Source organism: Mercenaria mercenaria, chromosome 3 (assembly GCF_021730395.1).
Source record: "Mercenaria mercenaria strain notata chromosome 3, MADL_Memer_1, whole genome shotgun sequence".
Lineage (NCBI taxonomy): Eukaryota > Metazoa > Mollusca > Bivalvia > Venerida > Veneridae > Mercenaria > Mercenaria mercenaria.
This window is the reverse complement of record NC_069363.1, coordinates 93,628,257-93,651,178: the sequence shown is the minus strand read 5'-3', so window position 1 is coordinate 93,651,178 and position 22,922 is coordinate 93,628,257. Positions and strand designations below refer to the sequence as shown.

General features: G+C 35.4%; 1 protein-coding gene and 1 long non-coding RNA gene across 2 annotated transcripts; both read left to right on the top strand.

Moving 5' to 3' along the window:
* The first annotated feature begins 1,329 nt into the window (after positions 1 to 1,329).
* On the top strand, positions 1,330 to 15,428 carry LOC123524002 (ATPase ASNA1 homolog). Its single transcript, XM_045301855.2, has 8 exons — positions 1,330 to 1,487; positions 5,062 to 5,209; positions 6,052 to 6,106; positions 6,433 to 6,523; positions 10,557 to 10,707; positions 12,080 to 12,187; positions 13,237 to 13,437; positions 14,149 to 15,428. Exons 1-8 carry the CDS (start codon positions 1,366 to 1,368, stop codon positions 14,275 to 14,277), a joined length of 1,005 nt encoding a protein of 334 aa, XP_045157790.1. The 5' UTR covers positions 1,330 to 1,365; the 3' UTR covers positions 14,278 to 15,428.
* A 2-nt stretch (positions 15,429 to 15,430) lies between these two features.
* Positions 15,431 to 22,574, top strand: LOC128555787 (uncharacterized). Its single transcript, XR_008370358.1, has 2 exons — positions 15,431 to 18,738; positions 19,726 to 22,574. It is a non-coding gene; the product is annotated as an uncharacterized LOC128555787 (long non-coding RNA).
* The last annotated feature ends 348 nt before the right edge of the window (positions 22,575 to 22,922 follow it).

Here is a 22,922-nt window from a genome sequence, read left to right as displayed (position 1 = left end):
CAAGGAAATACACCTAAGAACATCGGTTGAAACGAACTTTTTTTCAATGTTAAAGGGAGGTAAAGCCAACATTAATACTATGTAAATTACATATTGAGTTGTTTTATTTTTGCTTAAATTTACTAACAAATTTTACAAACATAGTTACTTCTGAATAGAAGGGAAATAACTGGATCGGAATGTTATCATGCCTAAAGCTTTATTACATTTAAGCTTTTGGATTGTTCCACTTGAACAAAGAAGTATAAAATACACAGAATGGCAACTGGCTGTAATCTCGCGTGAGCTCGTGTCAGAGCGTGATTCGGCGTTATCTTACTAAAAACAAACATCGACGAGCATGCAGTTACAATTTGTATCTTTAAAACTACATTTAAAATACATGTTAGCTTCTAAAACAAAATTAGTTTAATGAGAAATGGTCTTAAGACACGAAGTACAGGGGGTTTTTTTGCCATCGAAAGAAGCGTGGTCATACGGTGATAATTATTTTACCGATGAATAATTGCTTTCGCATACAAAATGGCGCGTGGAGAAAGCGCCACTTCCGGTAACGAGATCTTGTTTTTTTTGTCACGGGAGGTTGGCGAGATTTGCTCTATATGCCTTTCAAGTTGCCAATCTATTTATTTTATAGCTCTTTGACTTGAATTACTATGTTCTTCAGTTTCCGTTTCTACGATTAAAAATAATTGAAATTTATCACCATTTACTTCAAAATATGTTATTATTTTGATATTTTAATACTAAACGATAGAATAGTTACTGTTGTTTCGGTGTCTTGGGGTGTCTTTGGGTGTTTTGGGGTGTCTTGGGGTGAAAAGACCCTCCCCTCCCAACCCCCTTTTGAAGGCTGAACACCACTAAATCCAGCTGTTCTTTATTTCATATAAAATCCACTCACTTCATAACGGTGTTTCGACATTTTCTAGCATATCAGATTTTCAGACACTTATATTCCCATAAAGAACTAGATCGCTACTTTAGAAAAACAAAAAGAAAAGGGGGTGTTAACTTTTATATAAGAAAACTACAGTTCGTTAAATACAACCCGCTGAATTTACTACTTTTCGCTTCTTTCAATTTCTCTTTTCGTGACATTAAATTCTTACGCCGCCATTTTTATCTAGCATGCGATAGGAACATGCCGATTTCATTAGAATGCAAAGTGATACATACTGAAACGCGGTAGGGTAAAAGTAAGCACGTTGCTGCCGAGAAAATGCACTAGGAAAGGAAAAAAGATTAGTACTATTTATATTTGGACTACTTGTGATAGACCAGCGGAGGCTTACATTCTATTTGGTAGTGATCAGCCTTGAAATTGTCACAAAGTGTAAAGTTTACATAGCACAGACCGGTAAGATGGCGGAAGCAAGTGGCGAAATTTTGGAATTCGAGCCTTCTATACGAAATATCATTGAACAGACGTCATTAAAATGGGTTTTTGTTGGTGGCAAAGGAGGAGTAGGAAAAACTACGACAAGGTTAATTCAATAACCATCAGTAATCTCAATGATTACTGTTATTTCAACATGTTTATGATTCAGATTTTCGGACATGTATCTCACATTTGTCATATTTTACACGTCAGCATCCCGTCAGCACCTTTGTCGATCATATCACAGTGTCACAGAAGCATAATTATACTCGCTGACATTTTACAATGTGGATAATAATTCACAAAAAAGAAATAGCTAGGGGTCCGTTTAATCAATGTACTTGTACTGCATTACCATTGCATATTTTTGTGTAAATATCGGAAAATATATTTTAAGAAATAGTTCTAAATCAGTATGGAGTCCTACTGAATGTGAAATTTTATTGTCAGTGCCATTTACTTTACTGTGGTTACCAGACCTCTAGACAACCCATGCAGGGCAGGCTAGAGGTCCGGTAATCAATATGAATACTGAGAACGGTATTTACAAAACAGCTAGGAGACTATATTTTATCTTTAAAAGGGGGGATGATTTCAGAAGTTTGTTCTAGTATTTTTCTCGTTGTTTTAAATACATAGTAAGTCACAGGAAACATAAGTATTTAAAATTCTTTAATCCCGGGAAAAATACGATTGCAAATTTGAGAAATAATTAATAGCAATTTGTATGCCGGCCCATGATCGGAAGCTTTTTAATGTTTTTTCTTGGTACTGATGAATTAAAAAGAATAAACGCAATATTTTCTTTACTATTTAAGACATGGATTTTGCTGATGAATTGTTTTACTGTTTGAGCAAACGATGACTACCAGAAATCGCTGTTAAAATGTCACATTCAATATGCCTCTTAACTTGAGTGAAAGCTAATTATACATAAAATATTTACAAAAGGCAACTTAATGACAACTAATCATAACTTTTACCAGCAATTACCTTATACATTGGTATTACACCAGTACATAATAGTACATGTATATTGATTACCCAGTCTAGAGGTCCTGTTACCATTATTTATTTACTCAAGCAGTAAAACAAATTCAACAATTCATGGGCACAATTCTTGTCTTAAATACTAAAGAAAAAATTATGTTTATTATTTTAATTAATCAGTTCGAGAAAAACAAGAATTTAACGAAAGTTTCCAATTACGGTGTACAAATTGAAATTTAATTGTCGAATTTGTGATTGTATTTTTCCCGGGATTAAAGAATAATATATATTTAGAATTGTTTCCTGTGACTTTACAATCATGTAATTAAAACAACGAGAACAATACAAGAACAAAATTTTGAAATCATCTCCCGTTTTTAAAGATAAAATGTGGTCTCCTAGCTCTTTGCAAACCCCGTTCTCAGTATTCATATTGATTACCAGACCTCTAGCCTGCCCTGCACGGGTTGTCTAGAGGTCTGGTTTCCAGACCCCTAGCCACTGCCATCACTTTAGAAGTAATGCGAATTCAGCAATAGTGCTCTCTCGTGTTCTATAAATAGAACATACAGCAGTTATACCATAATGCAATGCGCAAATTGCGGACATGGGAGTGTTTTCTATATATAACGAATCATCAAGTATCTGGGAATTAAAAAAAGTAACATGCCACATGTATAAAATTGTCGCTCCTATTAACAGAATAAATAAAAGAGATGAAACTATAAATAACTAATTAAAGAAATTTATTGGAACGAATGTAAGGAATATGCAAAATATACAGACATATTAATTTAACAAAACGATTCAAAACGGGCCTACTAAGCAAATAAAGAGCACTATTTAAAACCATGTAGCATGCACATTGCCCCATATTATACTATTAAAATCTTGCATCAGAAGAACGGTTTACAGTCTTAATAACAAATTACAATATTTTCTAATGCAACACACTGAAGAACACTTGTGGTTGAAACTTTTAATGCTAAATCATTTTGATTCATGACGTTCAAAGAATGCATCCGCAGAATTAAAATCATAACTACAATAACTACATGTATTTCACTTTAAACAACTGATTCACACAACACAAGACGCAAGCTTGATTTTGATCTCCCCGATGTCAGCTGTGGTCGGTGTGGACACGTCAAACATTTCCTTATTAAAAATACATATATGATTTGGAAGAAGTAATGGTGTTGCATTAGATTCGAACGTGTTTATTATCAGATAACATCTAAATATTACTTTTAAAAGTCAAATATCTATAATTTATCATGTCACACTAAGGGGTCATTTGTAATAAAACACAACATATGTATATCACAGAGGTGTTAATTGTTTCAACGAATAACTGAATATGTGGCCGAAAATAATAATGTGTATGACAGTTTACTTTGAAATATACATGTTGTTCATCAGATTTCGAAATTTCAATGAATTGAAATTATGAGATCATAAGATTTCTTTTTACATTCACAGGTAGATGTTTTAAATTTATAAACACTTAAAACGGAAGAATTTTTTTACTAAAATAAAATTTTAATATAATTATGACGGTAACTAGGAAGAACAATTTGGATCTGTGAATACATTTTTGTTTTAAATAACGCTTTCTATTTGGTATTAATGCATTTTCCAAGTTATTCTATTTTTTTCTAAATATTCTTTTTTAAAACTGGATGTGTCACAAAATGAACAGAATAATATAATAACATCATCCATTCATACATATATATTGATGAAAAAGCAGTATGTTATTTCTAACATGTATATAAAATAAAAAGTTTCTCGGCTAGTTTAGTGATATAAAAACTGAAGAAAAAACATTTGTTTGCGATGTGCAGGATAGAACCTGAACAAAAATAACGAAATAAAGGCAAAATTTATGGTTTACTTATGCTATTGTACAATGAATGCACTGGTTGTTTGTCCGCAAATTGAGTCTTGCGCTATTTTTAGATAGCAGCCCTTATCGGTGACGTCACAGATCCTTACATACGAGAGTGTGCTATTTATGAGCACAATCCAAAGCTAAAATTCTATCTAAAGACAAACATACTTAGTCTATTCAATCTATCTTAATCCTTCAGTCTAGAGAAAAAATTATTCCACCACTAAGCACAAATGACTAATTAATTTTAATAGCTTATCAAATTCGCGATCCTGTTTTTCACAGGGTTAAGTGACCATAAACACTTCCGTTTCCTACCACTTGCAATGAAATTCAAACCAGAAAAACGAGAGCATTTTTTTGAAATCATAACCTGTTTTTGCTAGATAAATGAAAGTTTCCTCTCTGCAAATAACATTCAAGTATTCATATTGATTACCGGACCTCTAGACTCTGGGTTTAGAAAAGTAAGTGTCTAGCCATTCGGTAACGGGACACCTAGCCTATCCACTAGGGTTTTTCTAGCCATCTGGTAATCAATTTGTTTACAAATGGTGTAATAATTTAATTTGATTTATCATATTTTGTTTGCAAAACACAGCAAAATATCACCACATAATTAAAATTGACAAACCAGTCTACCATTAGTATGCGCAGTTGCGTCATAGAATTACAGAGACCCTACTATAAACTTATGCTGGTATCCAAGCGAATGTTGCGCCTTTAAAGTCTTGAAATTATGTTGGCCCATAAACCAAGAATATCTTGTTATACCAAGAAAATTTATGTTTTATAGTTGCAGTTTATCAGTGCTGCTGTCGAAGGTAAGGGAGACTGTCCTCATCATATCCACAGACCCAGCACACAATATTTCCGATGCCTTCAATCAAAAGTTTTCAAAAGTTCCTTCACTCGTCAAAGGATTTAACAATCTCTATGCAATGGTAGGTCAAGCAGTATATGCATGATTTATATGTATATAATTATAGTAAAGCTGTATGCTTCAGATTTTTTTTCTTCAGATTTTGAAAATTTAGAAAGTGCTGACTCTATAGTTAGTAAATTAAATTGAAATAGGAAGACATTTTTAATCTTTAGCCTGCTAAACTTATAAAATGGACTGGCCCATCATTCAGTTTGGGCAATACCATTTATTATTTGAAGGGGTGTTCACTGAAAATTTACTGACTGAATAGCGATCAGTGCAGACCATGATCAGCCTGCACGGATGTGCACTGGTCGCAAAGGCAGAATCACTCGCCGCCAGCTGAGGCTAAAGGTTAAGTGATTCTTTATGTTGTGAACTTATTGAAGTACATGTATGTAGAAAATTCACAAAAGTGTTGGTCATGCTATTGTAATTTAGCTTTCCTTTGTATCGTACACATTAGAATATCAATTTTTACAGTACCGAGATATCATTTTCGATATCTAATATCAATTGATATCTGTTTTAATTTCTTTGTACTGTTAATTTTGATCTGGAGGCATGCTCAGTTAAAGGTGGAGACCGAAAAATGTCATGATTGCAGATATAGATGTTTCAATGCATATTGTTTGATATAATTTATTTTAAATTTTTATTTGGTCATGAAGAAAGGTTAAGTGCTCATTTTAATTACTTGAGTCAAGTTATTGGGAAATACATGTTATTGTGCAAGAACACACAGCCATGACCATGTCATTTATTCCCCTGGACAGTTGCTCCATGTTTTGATAGATTTTGCACTTGTATTCAGAATTTTTTGTTGAAGATCTAACAAATTAATGAGATGTTATTTTACAGGAGATAGATCCAAATCTTGGTATATCAGAGCTCCCAGATGAATACTTTGAACAAGGTAAAGTATTAGATAGTTTACTGTATGACTGAGATATCAGTACTGCTGGTTAGTTTAGCTGCCAGGCTCACAAGGATTGATCCAGTTATCAACTTCAATTTTAAAAAATCTTAAAAGAAGTTTATTTTGAGCTCTGTTGTGTCAGCTGATCAGTCCTGCTGTTGTGTCAGCTGATCAGTCCTGGACATAAATAGAACTATTTAAAAAAATGATATAAAAGAATCAATTAAGCTGTGTTTGGTTAACATAAAGCTTGTTTTCAACAGAAGTATTCTGTGATGCGAAAATAAAACTGTTCTTACCTTATTGTGTGTGTTTGTTTTCAGATGTAATGAGTATGGGTAAACAAGTTGCACAGGAATTACTTGGTGCCTTTCCTGGTATTGATGAAGCAATGAGCTTTGCTGAAGTTATGAAGTAAGTTCACACGTTGATTGGTAGTTTCCTCAAGTTATGAAGTGAGTTAAAAATATTAGGAAGTTTGCTGGAGTTATGAAGTACATTTACATTATGTAAAGGTGGTTTGGTAATGTTTTGCAGTACATTTAGATATCAACTGGCAGTTTACATAAAGAAATGGTTTGTAAATTTACATGTAAATAAGTGGTTTGATATGAATTAAGTTTACATATAATTTACATGTAAATAAGTAGTTCAATCTGATGGAAATAAGTAGTTTGATATGAAGTAAGTTTACATATAATTCGATAGAAATAAGTAGTTTGATATGAATTAAGTTTACATATAATTTGATGTAAATAAGTAGTTTAATCTGATGGAAATAAGTAGTTTGATATGAAGTAAGTTTACATATAATTTGATGGAAATAAGTAGTTCAATATGAAGTTTACATAAAATAGATTGTTTCCTCAGTTTTCGTGTTAATAGGTTGTTTGCTAAGTTAATTCAGTACATTTTGCCGGAGTTACAAAGTATACATATAAGTAAGACATTTGCTGGAGTTATGAAGTGTGTTTACCTGTAAAAAGGTAGTTAATTGATGTAAGGTAGTATATTTTTAGCCCACCATCATCAGATGGTGGGCTATTAAAATCACTCTGCGTCCGTGGTCCGTCCGTCCGTCATTCCGTCCGTCCGTCCGTCCGTCCGTTAACAATTTCTCGTTATCGCATCTCCTCAGAAACTACTGGGGGGATTTTGACCAAACTTTGTCAGAATGATGTATTGGTACCCTAGTTGTGTCCCTCTGAAAATCAGACTGGTTCAACAATTTATGAGTGAGTTATGGCCCTTTGTTTATTTTTATAATTTACATAGATTTATATAGGGAAAAACTTTGAAAACCTTCTTGTCCAAAACCACAGAGCCTAGGGCTTTGATATTTGGTATGAAGCATCATCTAGTGGTCCTCTACCAAGATGGTTCAAATTATTTCTCTGGGTCAAATATGGCCCCGCCCTGGGGGTCACATGGTTTATATAGACTTATATAGGGAAAAACTTTGAATAACCTCTTGTCCAAAACCACAGGGCCTAGGCTTTGATATTTTGTATGTGACATCATCTAGTGGTCTTCAACTAAGATTGTTCAAATTATACCCCTAGGGTCAAATAGGCCCCGCCCTGGGGGTCATATGGTTTACATAGACTTATATAGGGAAAAACTTTGAAAATCTTCTTGTCCAAACCACAAAGCCTAAGGCTTTGATACTTGTAATGTAGCATCATCTAGTGGTTCTCTACCAAGTTTGTTCAAATTATCCTCCTAGGGTTAAATATTGCCCCGCCCCAGGGGTCACATGGTTCATATAGACTTATATAGGGAAAAGCTTTTAAAATGTTCTTGTCAGTAACTACAACATTCAAACTTGGACCACATGTATATTTTTGAGTGGCAAGATGAACCTTGACATGAGTTGACCTTGATTTTGACCTAGTGACCTACTTTCACATTTCTGTAGCTACAGCCTTCAAATTTGGACCACATGCATAATTTTGTGCACTGGAAAAAACTTTGACCTTTATTTTGACCTAGTGACCTACTTTCACATTTTGAAGGTACAGGCATCAAATTTGGACCATATGCATAGTTTCGTGTTTCAAAATGAAATTTGACATTGATTTTGACCTAGTGACCTATTTTCACATTTCTCAAGCTAGAGCCTTCAAATTTGGACTACATGCATAGTTTTGTGTACCGAAAAAAAACTTTGACCTTGACATTGACCTAGTGACCTACTTTCACATTTTGAAGGTACAGGCTTCAAATTTGGACCACTTGCATAGTTTTTGTATTCTGAAATAAAATTTGACCTTGATTTTGACCTAGTGACCTACTTTTACATTTCTCAAGCTACAGCCTTCAAATTTGGACCACTTGCATAGTTTTGTGTACTGAAATGACCTTTGACCTTTACATTGACCTAGTGACCTACTTTCACATTTATAAAGTACAGGCTTCAAATTTGGACCACATGCATAGTTTTGTATTCCGAAATAAAATTTGACCTTGATTTTGACCTAGTGACCTACTTTTACATTTCTCAAGCTACAGCCTTCAAATTTGGACCACATGCATAGTTTGTGTACTGAAACAAACTTTGACCTTTACATTGACCTAGTGACCTACTTTCACATTTTTGAAGGTACAGGCTTCAAATTTTGACCACATGCATAGTTTTGTATTCCGAAGTAAAATTTGACCTGGATTTTGACCTAGTGACCTACTTTTACTTTTCTCAAACTACAGCCTTCAAATTTGGACCACTTGCATAGTTTTATGTACCGAAATGAACTTGACCTTAAGATTGACCTGGGTGACCTACTTTTACATTTCTGTAGCTACAGGCTTCAAATTTAGGACCACATGCATAGTTTTGTATACCGAAACAAACTTTGACCTTGACATTGACCTAGTGACCTACTTTTACATTTTTGAAGGTACAGGCTTCAAATTTGGACCACATGCATAGATTTGTGTTTCAAAATGAAATTTGACATTGATTTTGACCTAGTGACCTATTTTCACATTTCTCAAGCTAGAGCCTTCAAATTTGGACTACATGCATAGTTTTGTGTACCAAAAAAAACTTTGACCTTGACATTGACCTAGTGACCTACTTTCACATTTTTGAAGGTACAGGCTTCAAATTTGGACCACTTGCATAGTTTTGTATTCTGAAATAAAATTTGACCTTGATTTTGACCTAGTGACCTACTTTTACTTTTCTCAAGCTACAGCCTTCAAATTTGGACCACTTGCATAGTTTTGTTTACTGAAATGACCTTTGACCTTTACATTGACCTAGTGACCTACTTTCACTTTTATAAGGTACAGGCTTCAAATTTGGACCACATGCATAGTTTTGTATTCCGAAATAAAATTTGACCTTGATTTTGCCCCTAGTGACCTTCTTTTACATTTCTCAAGCTACAGCCTTCAAATTTGGACCACATGCATAGTTTTGTGTACTGAAACAAACTTTGACCTTTACATTGACCTAGTGACCTACTTTCACATTTTTGAAGGTACAGGCTTCAAATTTTGACCACATGCATAGTTTTGTATTCCGAAGTAAAATTTGACCTGGATTTTGACCTAGTGACCTACTTTTACATTTCTCAAACTACAGCCTTCAAATTTGGACCACTTGCATAGTTTTATGTACTGAAATGAACTTTGACCTTAAGATTGACCTAGTGACCTACTTTCACATTTCTGTAGCTACAGGCTTCAAATTTAGGACCACATGCATAGTTTTGTATACCGAAACAAACTTTGACCTTGACATTGACCTAGTGACCTACTTTCACATTTTTGAAGGTACAGGCTTCAAATTTGGACCACATGCATAGATTTGTGTTGTGTATGGAAATGAAATTTGACCTTGAGCTAGTCAATAAGTCTTGAAATTTGGAACACTCTAAAATGGCACATTGGTGGGCACCAAGATCACTCTGTGATCTCTTGTACATATGAATATGTAGTTTGCGCAAGTTATGGGGTGTTTTTAAAAACCTGAAATATGAACTGGAAGTTTGCATAATCAGGTAGTTTACTAAAGTTACAAAGTAAGTTTACATGTGCATCCTTCATATGTTCTGAAATTTGATGTTTTGTGAAATTAGTGTACAAATGAATGACGAAATTGCTCTTCAGTGGGGAAGCTTTTATTGGTGTAAGTATTTGAGCTTCTTGGCAATAATGTGTTTGAACAAGGTTTATAATTTAATGAAGTAATAGTAAGTTTTGATGGAAATAATTCCAATGATTACCTTCAAAAATTCTGTTACAAGAAATTGGGGGAAATTAAGATTACATAAAATTTTTAAAAATCTGTATTTAATGGAATATATTCTATGGATACTACCTTAATAGCTTCTTAGTCTGATTTATTTTTCACAAAAAAATATACCGATAAGTGTTGTGAAAATCTTTGCCATAATGTTAATGTGTATTCTAATGATGTGTGTCTTTTGAACCTTTTCAGATTAGTAAAAAGTATGAACTTTTCTGTGGTTGTGTTTGATACAGCCCCTACTGGTCATACTCTACGACTGCTCTCATTCCCTACTGTTGCAGAGAAAGGACTTGGTAAATTACTACGTCTGAAAAATCAAGTGGGACCATTCATTTCACAGGTTTCATATTTGTAAATCTTAAATTGTATACTGTTTCATTTAAAGTTTTATCGAAACATTTAAATTAGAAGACATTATGTTATACTGTAGCAGTAAAAAAGAAGGATGGTTTGGTTTTGCTTGTCAATGTTATTTGAGAAAAATAGTAAAGCTGACTGTAGTGTTTGGTCCATGGCAGAGGTCTTCATGGCCAAGAGGTATAGGTCGCTGTCTTCGAATCACTTGACTTCTACAGACTCACCGATGTGGGTTGGAAACATTGCATAGAGTGTAAAATTCTTTCATGTGAGGAAGTCATCAGTGAACCTACAAAAGGTCGTGGTTTTACCCAGGTGCTTGTCAGTGTCAGAAACAATGCCTGGGGGAGGGGAGGGGGCGATCCCAGGGTCTTCCTCCACCATAGAAACCTGGAAAAGTTACCATATTACCTAAATTGTATTGATGTGATTCTAAACACTACCAAAAAAAACCTGTTTGATTTCTCTTTCAAAATTATTGATATTATATCATTCTAAAGACCTCCAAGGGTGATTAGAACTTCTTTAATTTTCAAAATATCTTGACTGGTTTTTAAGTTTAAAGTTTTTTGCCAGAAATGGTTTTGACAGGGTATTTTAAATTTCAGCCAATTCAGACATCAAAAGTTTTTAAATTTGACTTTGTTGATAATTTGTTAATTTACTTTTTTCTTAGATTCCCTATAAAAGTATTATATTTCAGAAAAATAAAACAAAATTGCAATTTTTCATGCGTCAGAATTAGCACTGGCACAAATGCCAACTTTTGAGCCCTTCAGAATGATACATGATTAATATCTGAGCCGTGCCATGAGAAAACCAACATAGTGGCTTTGCGACCAGCATGGATCCAGACCAGCCTGCGCATCCGTGCAGTCTGGTCAGGATCCATGCTGTTCGCTAACAGTTTCTCCAATTCCAACAGGCTTTAAAAGCGAACAGCATGGATCCTGACCAGACTGCGTGGATGTGCAGGCTGGTCTGGATCCATGCTGGTCGCAAAGCCACTATGTTGATTTTCTCATGGCACGGCTCAATTCTGAATATTGCAAAATGAAGCTGAAATTCATGAAAAACTGTTGGATTTAATTGACCAGTGTGTAGTTCAGTGATAAATGACAAAATCGATTTTTGTAATTTATACAGGTAGAGCTTCCTGTATATTTTTCTGTTAACACCAGGAAGACTGGTCTTTTAGTGGTCTTTTAGTGGAAAAATATGATTGCACCATATAAGCCTACCTTATTATATGTTGTAACTATTGTGGTGACAGAAATAACAGAGATAGCTTTTCGGATGACCATTAGAGGCCTGTACAACTATCAGTTACGGTATATATTGTTTGCTCCTTGTAGATGGCAGGTATGATGGGAATGCAGGACATGAATGCAGACGACATGTCAGGAAAATTAGACGATATGATGACAACAATTCGACAAGTCAATGAACAATTTAAAAATGCAGTATGTATTTTCTTTGCATTATTTAAGATATTGTAATTGACTAAGGGCATTTTAGACACATGGTACTGCACAACCTATTGCGCAGTTATCATTCGTTATGTAGGAATTTGAATAATTTACAGACGGTATCGCAAACTTCTCATTAATGGAAACAAACTAGAAGTTAACATGTTTCAGTTGGTAGTAAACAAACTGGTCTATTTCTGTTCAAAGGAAAGGCAAATGCAATGAAAAACTAAAGATATACCTGTTTTCAAGTAAAATGATGGAAAGTATAATATATTAAAACACCCAAGGATCAGCCAGATAGTAGAGTTCTGAACCCTTGCAAAAGTGAAGCAAATTTAAGAAATATCTGAATATTACAGAAAAGCACATGGATATCCATGATTTTGAAGGTGTGTTTTTTCTGATGTATATGATATAAGCTACTTTTAAACAAAACATGATAAAAATGTGCTGCTTATGTTACAGTTTTTAGTAAATCAGAATAATTATCTCTGAAATGAAAATTTAAGAAAACTGTTTCACATATTAAAATTCTGAATTTTAGTAACTGAACCCAATTTGTTGTAAAGTTAAATTCATAGTTTGTTTCAGTTCTTGGTTCCTATCCTTGGTTCCTATAATTGAATACAAATTTCAAATTGGTCATGCACTTATCCTGTTTTAAAGGTTTTATGCTGCCTGGGTTTCATGCTATGAACAGGTTTTATGCTGCTTGCAGTTGTTGTGCTCCTGGGTTTTATGCTTCTTGGGTTCTGTGCTTCTTACAGGTTTTATGCTGCTTGCAGATGTTTCGCTTTTGGATTTTATGCTTACAGTTCTTAATTTACTGTGTAATCTGATTGGATGGAATAGATCTGCCTATTTAGGAAGGTGTTTTAGCTCTTTGAAATGTACATCAGTGAACTACAAGTTTAAGATTTTCGTAATGTAAATACTACTGGACTTATGTGAAGATTTAGACTCTGCTTTTTCACTTGCATTCAAGGATTAGCTAAAAATGAACTTAATTATTTCTATTTGATTTATAATTTATTCTGCAGGACCAGACAACTTTTGTGTGTGTTTGTATAGCCGAGTTTTTGTCCTTGTATGAAACAGAAAGACTTGTTCAACAACTGATGCAATTTGGTATTGACACACACAATATTGTAGTGAACCAGTTACATTTTCTTGCCAAGGGAGATAAGCCATGTAAACTATGTGCATCTAGACATCGTATTCAAGCAAAATATCTAGATCAGGTTGGTTATGAAATAACATCTTAACATACATATATTTAATACCCCCATTGTCATAGCAGAACAACTTTTATTACATATTTCTCAATGAAATATCAAAATATTTGAGTGAAATATATCTGGTATTTTCACTGTGAAAATATCAAAATATAGTTTTCACTGGTATGAAACTATAAAATGGCTAAATTTAGTCAAAACATGAAATAAAAAGAAAGTTTGTTCATTTTACATGCGTGATGAAAAATATCTTTGACTCAGGAACACCATATCTTACATTTTCACTCGATGCTAGGCCACTTGTAAAAATATTACATCTGGTGTTCACTCGTGAAAGATATTTCAATCTTACACTGAAACAAACAAATATCCTCTCTTTCTTTTTATCTTGTTATGTGATTGTATCAAATTTGCCATTGTCTGGAAATAACGAGCATTGTCTAGTAGAGTTGAAATTGGCTTGAATACTGTTACCTACGTCAAGATTGTTGTTCAAATTGATCTGTTATTTTGTATTCAAGTATTCACTATTTTTCAGCCTCAGATGTATTCAGTAGAAAGTAGCCATGGTTTTTGGAGAGTTTTTCTTTTTTTCAAATTTACTTTAAAAGTTATGGAAATTTAAGATGTGGATAGTGTTGCATGTTCACAGACTTCTTCACAGTGACTGTGATATTATTAAAAGGGACTTGACTATCATTCAAAATTTATTTATAGATTGCAGACCTGTACGAGGATTTCAATGTGACAAAGCTACCATTGCAAGAAGACGAGGTCAGAGGAGTAGAAAAAATAAAGTCATTCTCAGAGCATTTGGTGAAACCATATAATCCAGACGAGACATGATGCAAGATTTAATTAAACATTTATGCTTTTAACATTCATGTTTCAGTTTGTAGGACCATCTAAAAATTCAAGTTCACATGTATGACCCAGTTTTGTCCTTTGGCCTACTGAAAATGTAATTTTCAGATTCATATTCTGCTTTGGGCATTCTAAAAATTCCATACATTATAGTCATTAACATGTGCTGATCAGTTAAAGCTCTATTGTGCGAAAACCACTGTTAGGGTTTTCAACCAGTATGGATCAAGATCAGCCTACACATCTTTGCAGTCTCATCTGGATCCATTATTTTTGCTCTTTTTTTTTTTTGGCATACAAGTGCTGAAATTTATGAACAGTATAGATGTTGGGATAAACACAAATAGTTTGTATGTGCATTTATCTGGATCCTTGCTGGCGTGGTCGAGTGGTTAGGGTCACTGACTAAATCACTTGCCCTTCGTCAATGTGGGTTCAAGCCTCACTCGGGGCATTGAATTCTTCATGTGAGGAAGCCATCCAGCTGGCTTACGGAAGGTTGGTGGTTCTACCCAGGTGCCCGCTCGTGATGAAATAATGCACGGAGGGGCACCTGGGGTCTTCCTCCACCATTAAATCTGGAAAGTAGCCATATGACCTATCATGTGTCGGTGCGACGTTAAATCCAACAAAAAAAAAAAAAATTGCTGAAAGTAAAGCCCTAAGGTTGGTTTTCGCACAGCTGTGCTCAATTATTATGTCTCCCACCACACAATGGTGTGGGAGACATATTGATTTACTCCAGTCTGTCTGTCTGTCACAAAGCTTGTCCGCACTCTAAGTCGAACATTTCTCATCCGATCTTCACCAAACTTCAACAAAATGTGTCTGCCAATAAGTGCTCGGCCAAGTTCAATAACTAGCCAAATCGGCCAAGGCACTTCGGAATTATGGCCCTTGAATTACCAAAAAACACTCAGATTTCTTGCACAGTTTTGCCCCCAAACCGGCGCCTATACTACTAGTTGTATAGGCGTCCTTTTGGTGTCAAGAAAGGGCATGCACATGTGGATTAAGTAAACAGTATATAAAGACTGACTTACTATTTAGATGATTAGGCAGTTGTGGGAGACATGCGCTTTTCTCAAAAGCATCTCTAGTTCATTTTGATTCTCAACTTTTAGATGGAGTCATTTTTAGCTCACCTGAGCAATGCTCAGGTGAGTTTTTCTGATCGCTCGATGTCCGGCGTCCGTCGTCTGTCGTCCGTCTGTCGTCTGTCTGTCGTCTGTCTGTCAACATTTAGCTTGTGTATGCGATAGAGGCTGTATTTTTCAATAAATCTTTATGAATATTGGTCAGAATGATAACCTTGATGAAATCTAGGCCGAGTTCGAAAATGGGTCATCTCGGGTCAAAAACTAGGTCACTAGGTCAAATCAAAGAAAAACCTTGTGTATGCGATAGAGGCTGAATTTTTCAATTCATCTTCATGAATATTGGTCAGAATGATAACCTTGATGAAATCTAGGCTGAGTTCGAAAATGGGTCATCTCGGGTGAAAAACTAGGTCACTAGGTCAAATCAAAGAAAAACCTTGTGTATGCGATAGAGGCTGTATTTTTCAATTGATCTTCATGAATAATGGTCAGAATGATTGCCTTGATGAAATCTAGGCCAAGTTCGAAAATGGGTCATCTCGGGTCAAAAACCAGGTCACTAGGTCAAATCAAAGAAAAACCTTGTGTATGCGCTAGAGGCTGTATTTTTCAATTGATTTTCATGAATGTTGGTCAGAATGATTGCCTTGATGAAATCTAGGCCGAGTTCGAAAATGGGTCATCTCGGGTCAAAAACTAGGTCACTAGGCCAAATCAAAGAAAAACCTTGTGTATGCGATAGAGGTGGTATTTTTCAATTGATCTTCATGAATTTTGGTCAGAATGATTACCTTGATAAAATCTAGGCCGAGTTTGAAAATGGGTCATCTGGGGTCAAAAACTAGGTCACTAGGTCAGATCAAGGAAAAACCTTGTGTATGCGATAGAGGCTGTATTTTTCAATTGATCTTCATGAATTTAGTCAGAATGATTACCTTGATGAAATTTAGACCAAGTTCGAAAATGGGTCATCTCGGGTGAAAAACTAGGTCACTAGGTCAAATCAAAGAAAAACCTTGTGTATGCGATAGAGGCTGTATTTTTCAACTGATCTTCATGAAATTTAGCCAGAATGATTACCTTGATAAAATATAGGACGAGTTTGAAAATGGGTCATCTGGGGTCAAAAACTAGGTCACTAGGTCAAATCGAAGAAAAACATTGTGTATGCAATAGAGGATGTATTTTTCAATTGATCTTCATGAAATTTTGTCAGAGTGATTGCCTTGATGAAATCTAGGTCGAGTTTGAATATGGGTTATCTGAGGTCAAAAACTAGGTCACTAGGTCAAATTAAAGAAAAATCTTGTGTATGCGATAGAGTTGTTTTTTTCAATTGATTTTTATGAAATTTGGTCAGGATGATTGCCTTGATGAAATCTAGGTCGAATTTGAATATGGGTCATCTGAGGTCAAAAACTAGGTCACTTGGTCAAATCAAAGAAAAAACTTGTGTATGTGATAGAGGCTGTATTTTTCAATTGATCTTCATGAAGTTTGGTCAGAATGATTGCCTTGATGAAATCTAGGTCGAGTTTGAACATGGGTCATCTAGGGTCAAAAACTAGGTCATATCTAAGAAAATGCTTGTTTTATCGCAAGAGATCAATTTTTTGGTCCAATCTTAATGAAAATTGGTCAGAATATTTGTTTCCATGAAATCACTAGGTCAAACATGTTTTACACTGTTATGGTGTGTTTCTTAGGTGAGCGACCTAGGGCCATCTTGGCCCTCTTGTTATTTATTTTTTTAGAATACTCGAAACATTTAACAAAAATAACTTGGCAAAATAGATACAAGTTTATGAAATGGGTAGTCAGACCAGAAGTTTCAGAGTGGATCGAATCAAACTGATAAAATAATTCTGTCTGCCTAGTCCATAAATGAAACTACAACATGTACTTTTATTCTGTCTGCCTAGTCCATAAACAAGGATTTTATGTGTTGCATTTATCAGATCATATGGTACAAAAATCATGGAGGTACTTCTAATCCTCCAATCCTATTTAATAATTATTTCCATGAAAATCAGTTATATATGGAATAATGTGAAAGAGTGCAAAAGTAATTTCAGAGTTGTGAACAAAATATTCTGGTCAATATATTGTTTTATGGACTGGGAATAAAGCTGGAAATTGATGCTGTTGAGAATTATTTATTTGTGAAATGTGTTCATTCATAGATCATTTAAAGTCTGTTATGTATTTGAATGTCATTGAATAAATTTGAAGTCTCAAGATTATAAGTCCTCAATTGAAATGCAAGTAATATGTATTAAAATTAAGAGAAATAAAACCCCTTTTAAAAGAAGTTTTCTCTAGTGTAAACCTGGGTGAGAATTGTAAAGCTGCTTGTGTTATTGTGCTGTTACTGTATACATGTATTGTAACAGCATTAAGGATTTTGAAATATCTTTCCATATTGATGAATGTGCAGATCACAGTTCTGTGCAGTCTCATCTCAAAGAGGTGGAAATGATTTTCCACATACATTTGTATGCTTATTTTAGAATAGTATATACTGCAAGGATAACATGATCAGAGCAGATTTTCCACCTAAAGGTCAAGTGGCAAAATCATTTGGTAAAAATAATTGCCTTACTGAAAAACAAAACCATTTATCTATAATCATGCATGTTTTCATATTCACCTACAGAAGTATACTTTCATGATTATTTTTGTAATGTGTGATAGACAGCATTAAAAATTTAAACAGGAAGTGCTGAACTCTGGTTTGATTCAAAAAGTCTGTAACAGGATTTTTCATGAATAATTTTTTTAGATTTGGATATAAGCTATATAGCATTCAGTCAAATGTCTCCAGATGTAGTAATAGGAACTTTTTATGCCCCCAAAGGGAGGCATATAGTTTTTAAACCGTCTGTCGGTCTGTCCGCAATTTTCGTGTCCGGTCCATATCTTTGTCATCGATGGATGGATTTTCACATAACTTGGCATGAATGTGTACCACAGTAAGATGACGTGTCACGCCCAAGACCCAGGTCCGTAGCTCAAAGGTCAAGGTCACACTTAGACGTTAAAGGTTACTGCATTGATGGGCGTGTCCGGTCCATATCTTTGTCATCCATGGATGGATTTTCAAATAACCTGGCATGAATGTGTACCACAGTAAGACGACATGTCGCGCGCAAGACCCAGGTCCGTAGCTCAAAGGTCAAGGACACACTTAGACGTTAAAGGTCATTTTTCATGATAGTGCATTGATGGGCGTGTCCGGTCCATATCTTTGTCATTCATGCATGGATTTTAAAATAACTATGCATGAATGTGTGGCACAGTAAGACGACAGGTCACGCGCAAGACCCAGCTCCGTAGGTCAAAGGTCCTAAACTCTAACATCAGCCATAACTATTCATTCAAAGTGCCATTGGGGGCATGTGTCATCCTATGGAGACAGCTCTTGTTAAATTTTAAGATGATTTTAACAGACAAAAGTTCAGTCTTCATTGGTACTTAAAAAGTTCAGTAAAATATTTTGTTGAATTTCAAGTGTTTGCAATAACTAATATATTGTAGTTTTCAAAGTAGAGTCAAAATTAATTTTTTATGCCCCCGAAGGAAGGCATATACTTTTTGAACAGTCTGTCAGTCTGTCGGTCTGTCTGTCCGCAATTTTCGTGTATGGTCCATATCTTTGTCATCGATGAATGGATTTTCAAATAACTTGGCATGAATGTGTACCACAGTAAGACGACATGTCACACGCAAGACCCAGGTCCGTAGCTCAAAAGTCAAGGTCACACTTAGACGTTAAAGGATAGTGCATTGATGGGCGTGTCCGGTCCATATCTTTGTCATCGATAGATATATTTTCAAATCACTTGGCATTAATATGTACCACAGTAAGACGATGTGTCGCGCACAAGACCCAGGTCCGTAGCTCAAAGATCAAGGTCACACTTAGACGTTAATTGATGGCATTGATGGGAGTGTCCGGTCCATATCTTTGTCATCCATGGATGGATTTTCAAATAAATTGGCATGAATGTGTACCACAGTAAGACGACGTGTCGCGCGCAAGACCCAGGTCCGTAGCTTAAAGGTCAAGGTCACACTTAGACGTTAAAGGATAGTGCATTGAAGGGCGAGTCCGGTCCATATCTTTGTCATCCATGGATGGATTTTCAAATAACTTGGTAGCTCAAAGGTCAAGGTCACACTTAGACGTTACAGGTCATTTTTCATGATAGTGCATTGATGGGCGTGTCTGGTCCATATCTTTGTCATTCATGCATGGATTTTAAAATAGCTACGCATGAATGTGTGGCACAGTAAGACGACGTGTCACGCACAAGACCCAGCTCCGTAGGTCCTAAACTCTAACATTGGCCATAACTATTCATTCAGAGTGCCATCGGGGGCATGTGTCATCCTATGGAGACAGCTCTTGTTTAATTTATTATTTTCTGAATCTAAACTTGCTGAAAGTTTCAATGTAAAATAGTCTATGAAAAAGAGTTTTAGGCATTAAATTTATATTTGATAACTTAAAAAGTTTAAAAAATCCTTACTGTAATGCTTGAAGTTCTTTAGAACAATGTAAATTATCAATTATGTTGTCCTATATTTTAAGATACATTAAGGGAAAACCTTGTTACTGAAAAGATGTATCAAACTCTAGTGTGTATTTATTAGTCCCCTACTGGTTGAAAACCAGTTTCGGGGACTATAGGAATGCGCTTTTCCGTCATTCCGTCCGTCCGTCTGTCCGTCCGTCTGTCCGTCCGTCCGTCCGTCCGCAATTTCGTGTCCGGTCCATAACTCTGTCATCCATGAAGGGATTTTAATATTACTTGGCACAAATGTTCCCCATGATGAGACGACGTGTCATGCGCAAAACCCGGACCCCTAGCTCAAAGGTCAAGGTCACAATTTGAGGTCAAAGGTCAACAGGGCTTTTTTCCTGTCCGGTCCATAACTCTCCCATCCATGAAGGGATTTTAATATTACTTGGCATAAATGTTCCCCATGATGAGACGACGTGTCATGCGCAAAACCCGAACCCCTAGCTCAAAGGTCAAGGTCACAGTTGGAGGTCAAAGGTCAACAGGGCTTTTTTCCTGTCCGGTCCATAACTCTCCCATCCATGAAGAGATTTTAATATTACTTGGCACAAATGTTCCCCATGAGAAGACGACGTGTCATGCGCAAAACCTAGACACCTAGCTTAAAGGTCAAGGTCACAATTTGAGGTCAAAGGTCAACAAGGCTTTTTTCCTGTCCGGTCCATAACTCTCCCATCTATGAAGGGATTTTAATATTACTTGGCACAAATGTACCTCATAATAAGACGATGTGTCATGCACAACTTTCAAACCCCTAGCTCAAAGGTCAAGGTCACACTTAGCAGTCAAATGTTAACATAGCATGAACAGGGTCTGTTTCGTGTCCGGTCCATAACTCTGACATTCATTAAGGAATTTTAATATCACTTAGCACAAGTGTTCCCCATGATGAGATGACGTGTCGTGCGCAAATCCCAGACCCCTAGCTCAAAGGTCAAGGTCACAATTGGGGGTCAAAGGTCAATAAGGTTTTTTCCCTGTCCGATCCAGAACTCTGTCATCCATCAAGGGATTACAATATTACTTGGCATAAATGTTTCCCATGATGAGACGACGTGTCATGCGCAACACCCAGTACCCTAGCTTAAAGGTCAAGGTCACACTTTGAGATCAAAGGTCAAGAGGATTTTTTTCCTGTCCGGTCTATAACTTTGTCATGCAAAGCAGGATTTAGATATCAGTTGGCACAAATATTCCCCTGGATGAGACAACATGTCATGTGCAAGAACCAGGTCCCTAGGTCTAAGGTCAAGGTCATATTTAGAGGTCAAAGGTCAAATTCAAGAATGACTTTGTACGGAACATTTCTTCTTCATGCATGGAGGGATTTTGATGTAACTTGGACCAAATGTTCACCACCATGAGGCACCCTTGTTTTTAGAATTACGTCCCTTTGTTGTTACTATAAATAGATTTTATTGTAACTTTTTTATTACTGGCGGTAGAGAAAAATCGAGACCACTTTTCTGTGGTACAGCATGCATGTTACATCCAATTGTTAGGTGTATTTTGACCTATCTCTACCTGGTAAAGAGTTTCTTGTGGACTTATATTATATAGATTTTTTTTTTTTTTTTTTTTTTTTTTTTAAAGATTAATTTCCCTTTGTTGTTACTATAAATAACTTACATGATAACATTTTTATAATCAGCCAAAAAAATTCAATATGAAAACAACTATAGGTTTTTATATATATAAATTTTAATCCAAGTGTTTTGTTATAGCATATTGTGTATATAGTACAATATTGTTTATACAACATTGACAGATATCAGTTCATTATGTTATACTGCAGTAGAGAAAATTAGGTGCCTTCCAGTAGGGGACTTTGTATTGCATGGCAATACTTCATTCACTTGTTTATATTATTGCAAACATAAATGAAATCATGTACACTGGTAGATTGTTGGTTGTTTATTGACCAGCACGTTGTTTTTTCGAAAATGAAATAAAAGTTTAGATTAAATATAATGCATTTTGTTCTACTTGTATTCTGTTGTTGAAAGTCGCTGACACAATTTTAGGTCAAAAAGCATTTTTCCAGCTTTTTGATAGTGGAGGAATACTCCCGATTTCTCTCCATGTATTATTTTAGGCACAGTTTACCTTTAACCTGCTAAATTTCTAAAATGGACTATCCATCATTCACTTTTGGCAGTACCAGATGTTCATTAAAGGGGTGTTCACTGAAAATTTACTGACTGAATAGCGAACAGTTCAGGCTGATCTTGGTCTGCACTGGTCGTAAAGGAAGAATTACTTGCCACCAGCAGGCTCAAGGTTAAAACCTGGAAAGGACCAACAACTTTCAGTCCTTTATACTGTACTCAATATTGTGTGTAAGCTGATTTATAGTTGCTGGCTGTAACTTGTAAGGGCAACTCTGCCAGAAGACCTTCGAAGTAATTATAGTGGGAGGTCACAGTATTAAAAACAAAAATAGCATGACAGATAAATATCTTTCCTTGTCACATAAAAGACTAGAGCTGTTAGTGCAAGAACTTGGCAATTTCAAAGATTTAGACAAGATTTGTAATATTAAACAAATTACTATACGACACTAACGGAAATAAAAATGAGTCAATCATGTATTCATCTATTTCAATTTTCTGTGTTGTCTGTTGCAGTTCTGCAGAATGTTTTATCATGCCCTAAAGATGCCTTAACTTTATCCCCTGCCAAAGGTGGAGGGATATAGTTTTGGCATTGTCCGTGCGTCCGTAGCCATATCTAGGAAGTGGTTGGGAATATTTAAATAAAACTTCATACACATGTTCATCACTGTGGGGTTATGAAGCCCTTCAAGTTTCAGTCAGATTGCCCAAGTAACACCAGAGTTATGGCCCTTAAAAGTTTCTAGTGTTAACTATATAGGATACTATAAATATGGCTATTTCTGCTTCATAACTTGGGATATATTTGACATAGAACTATGAAACTT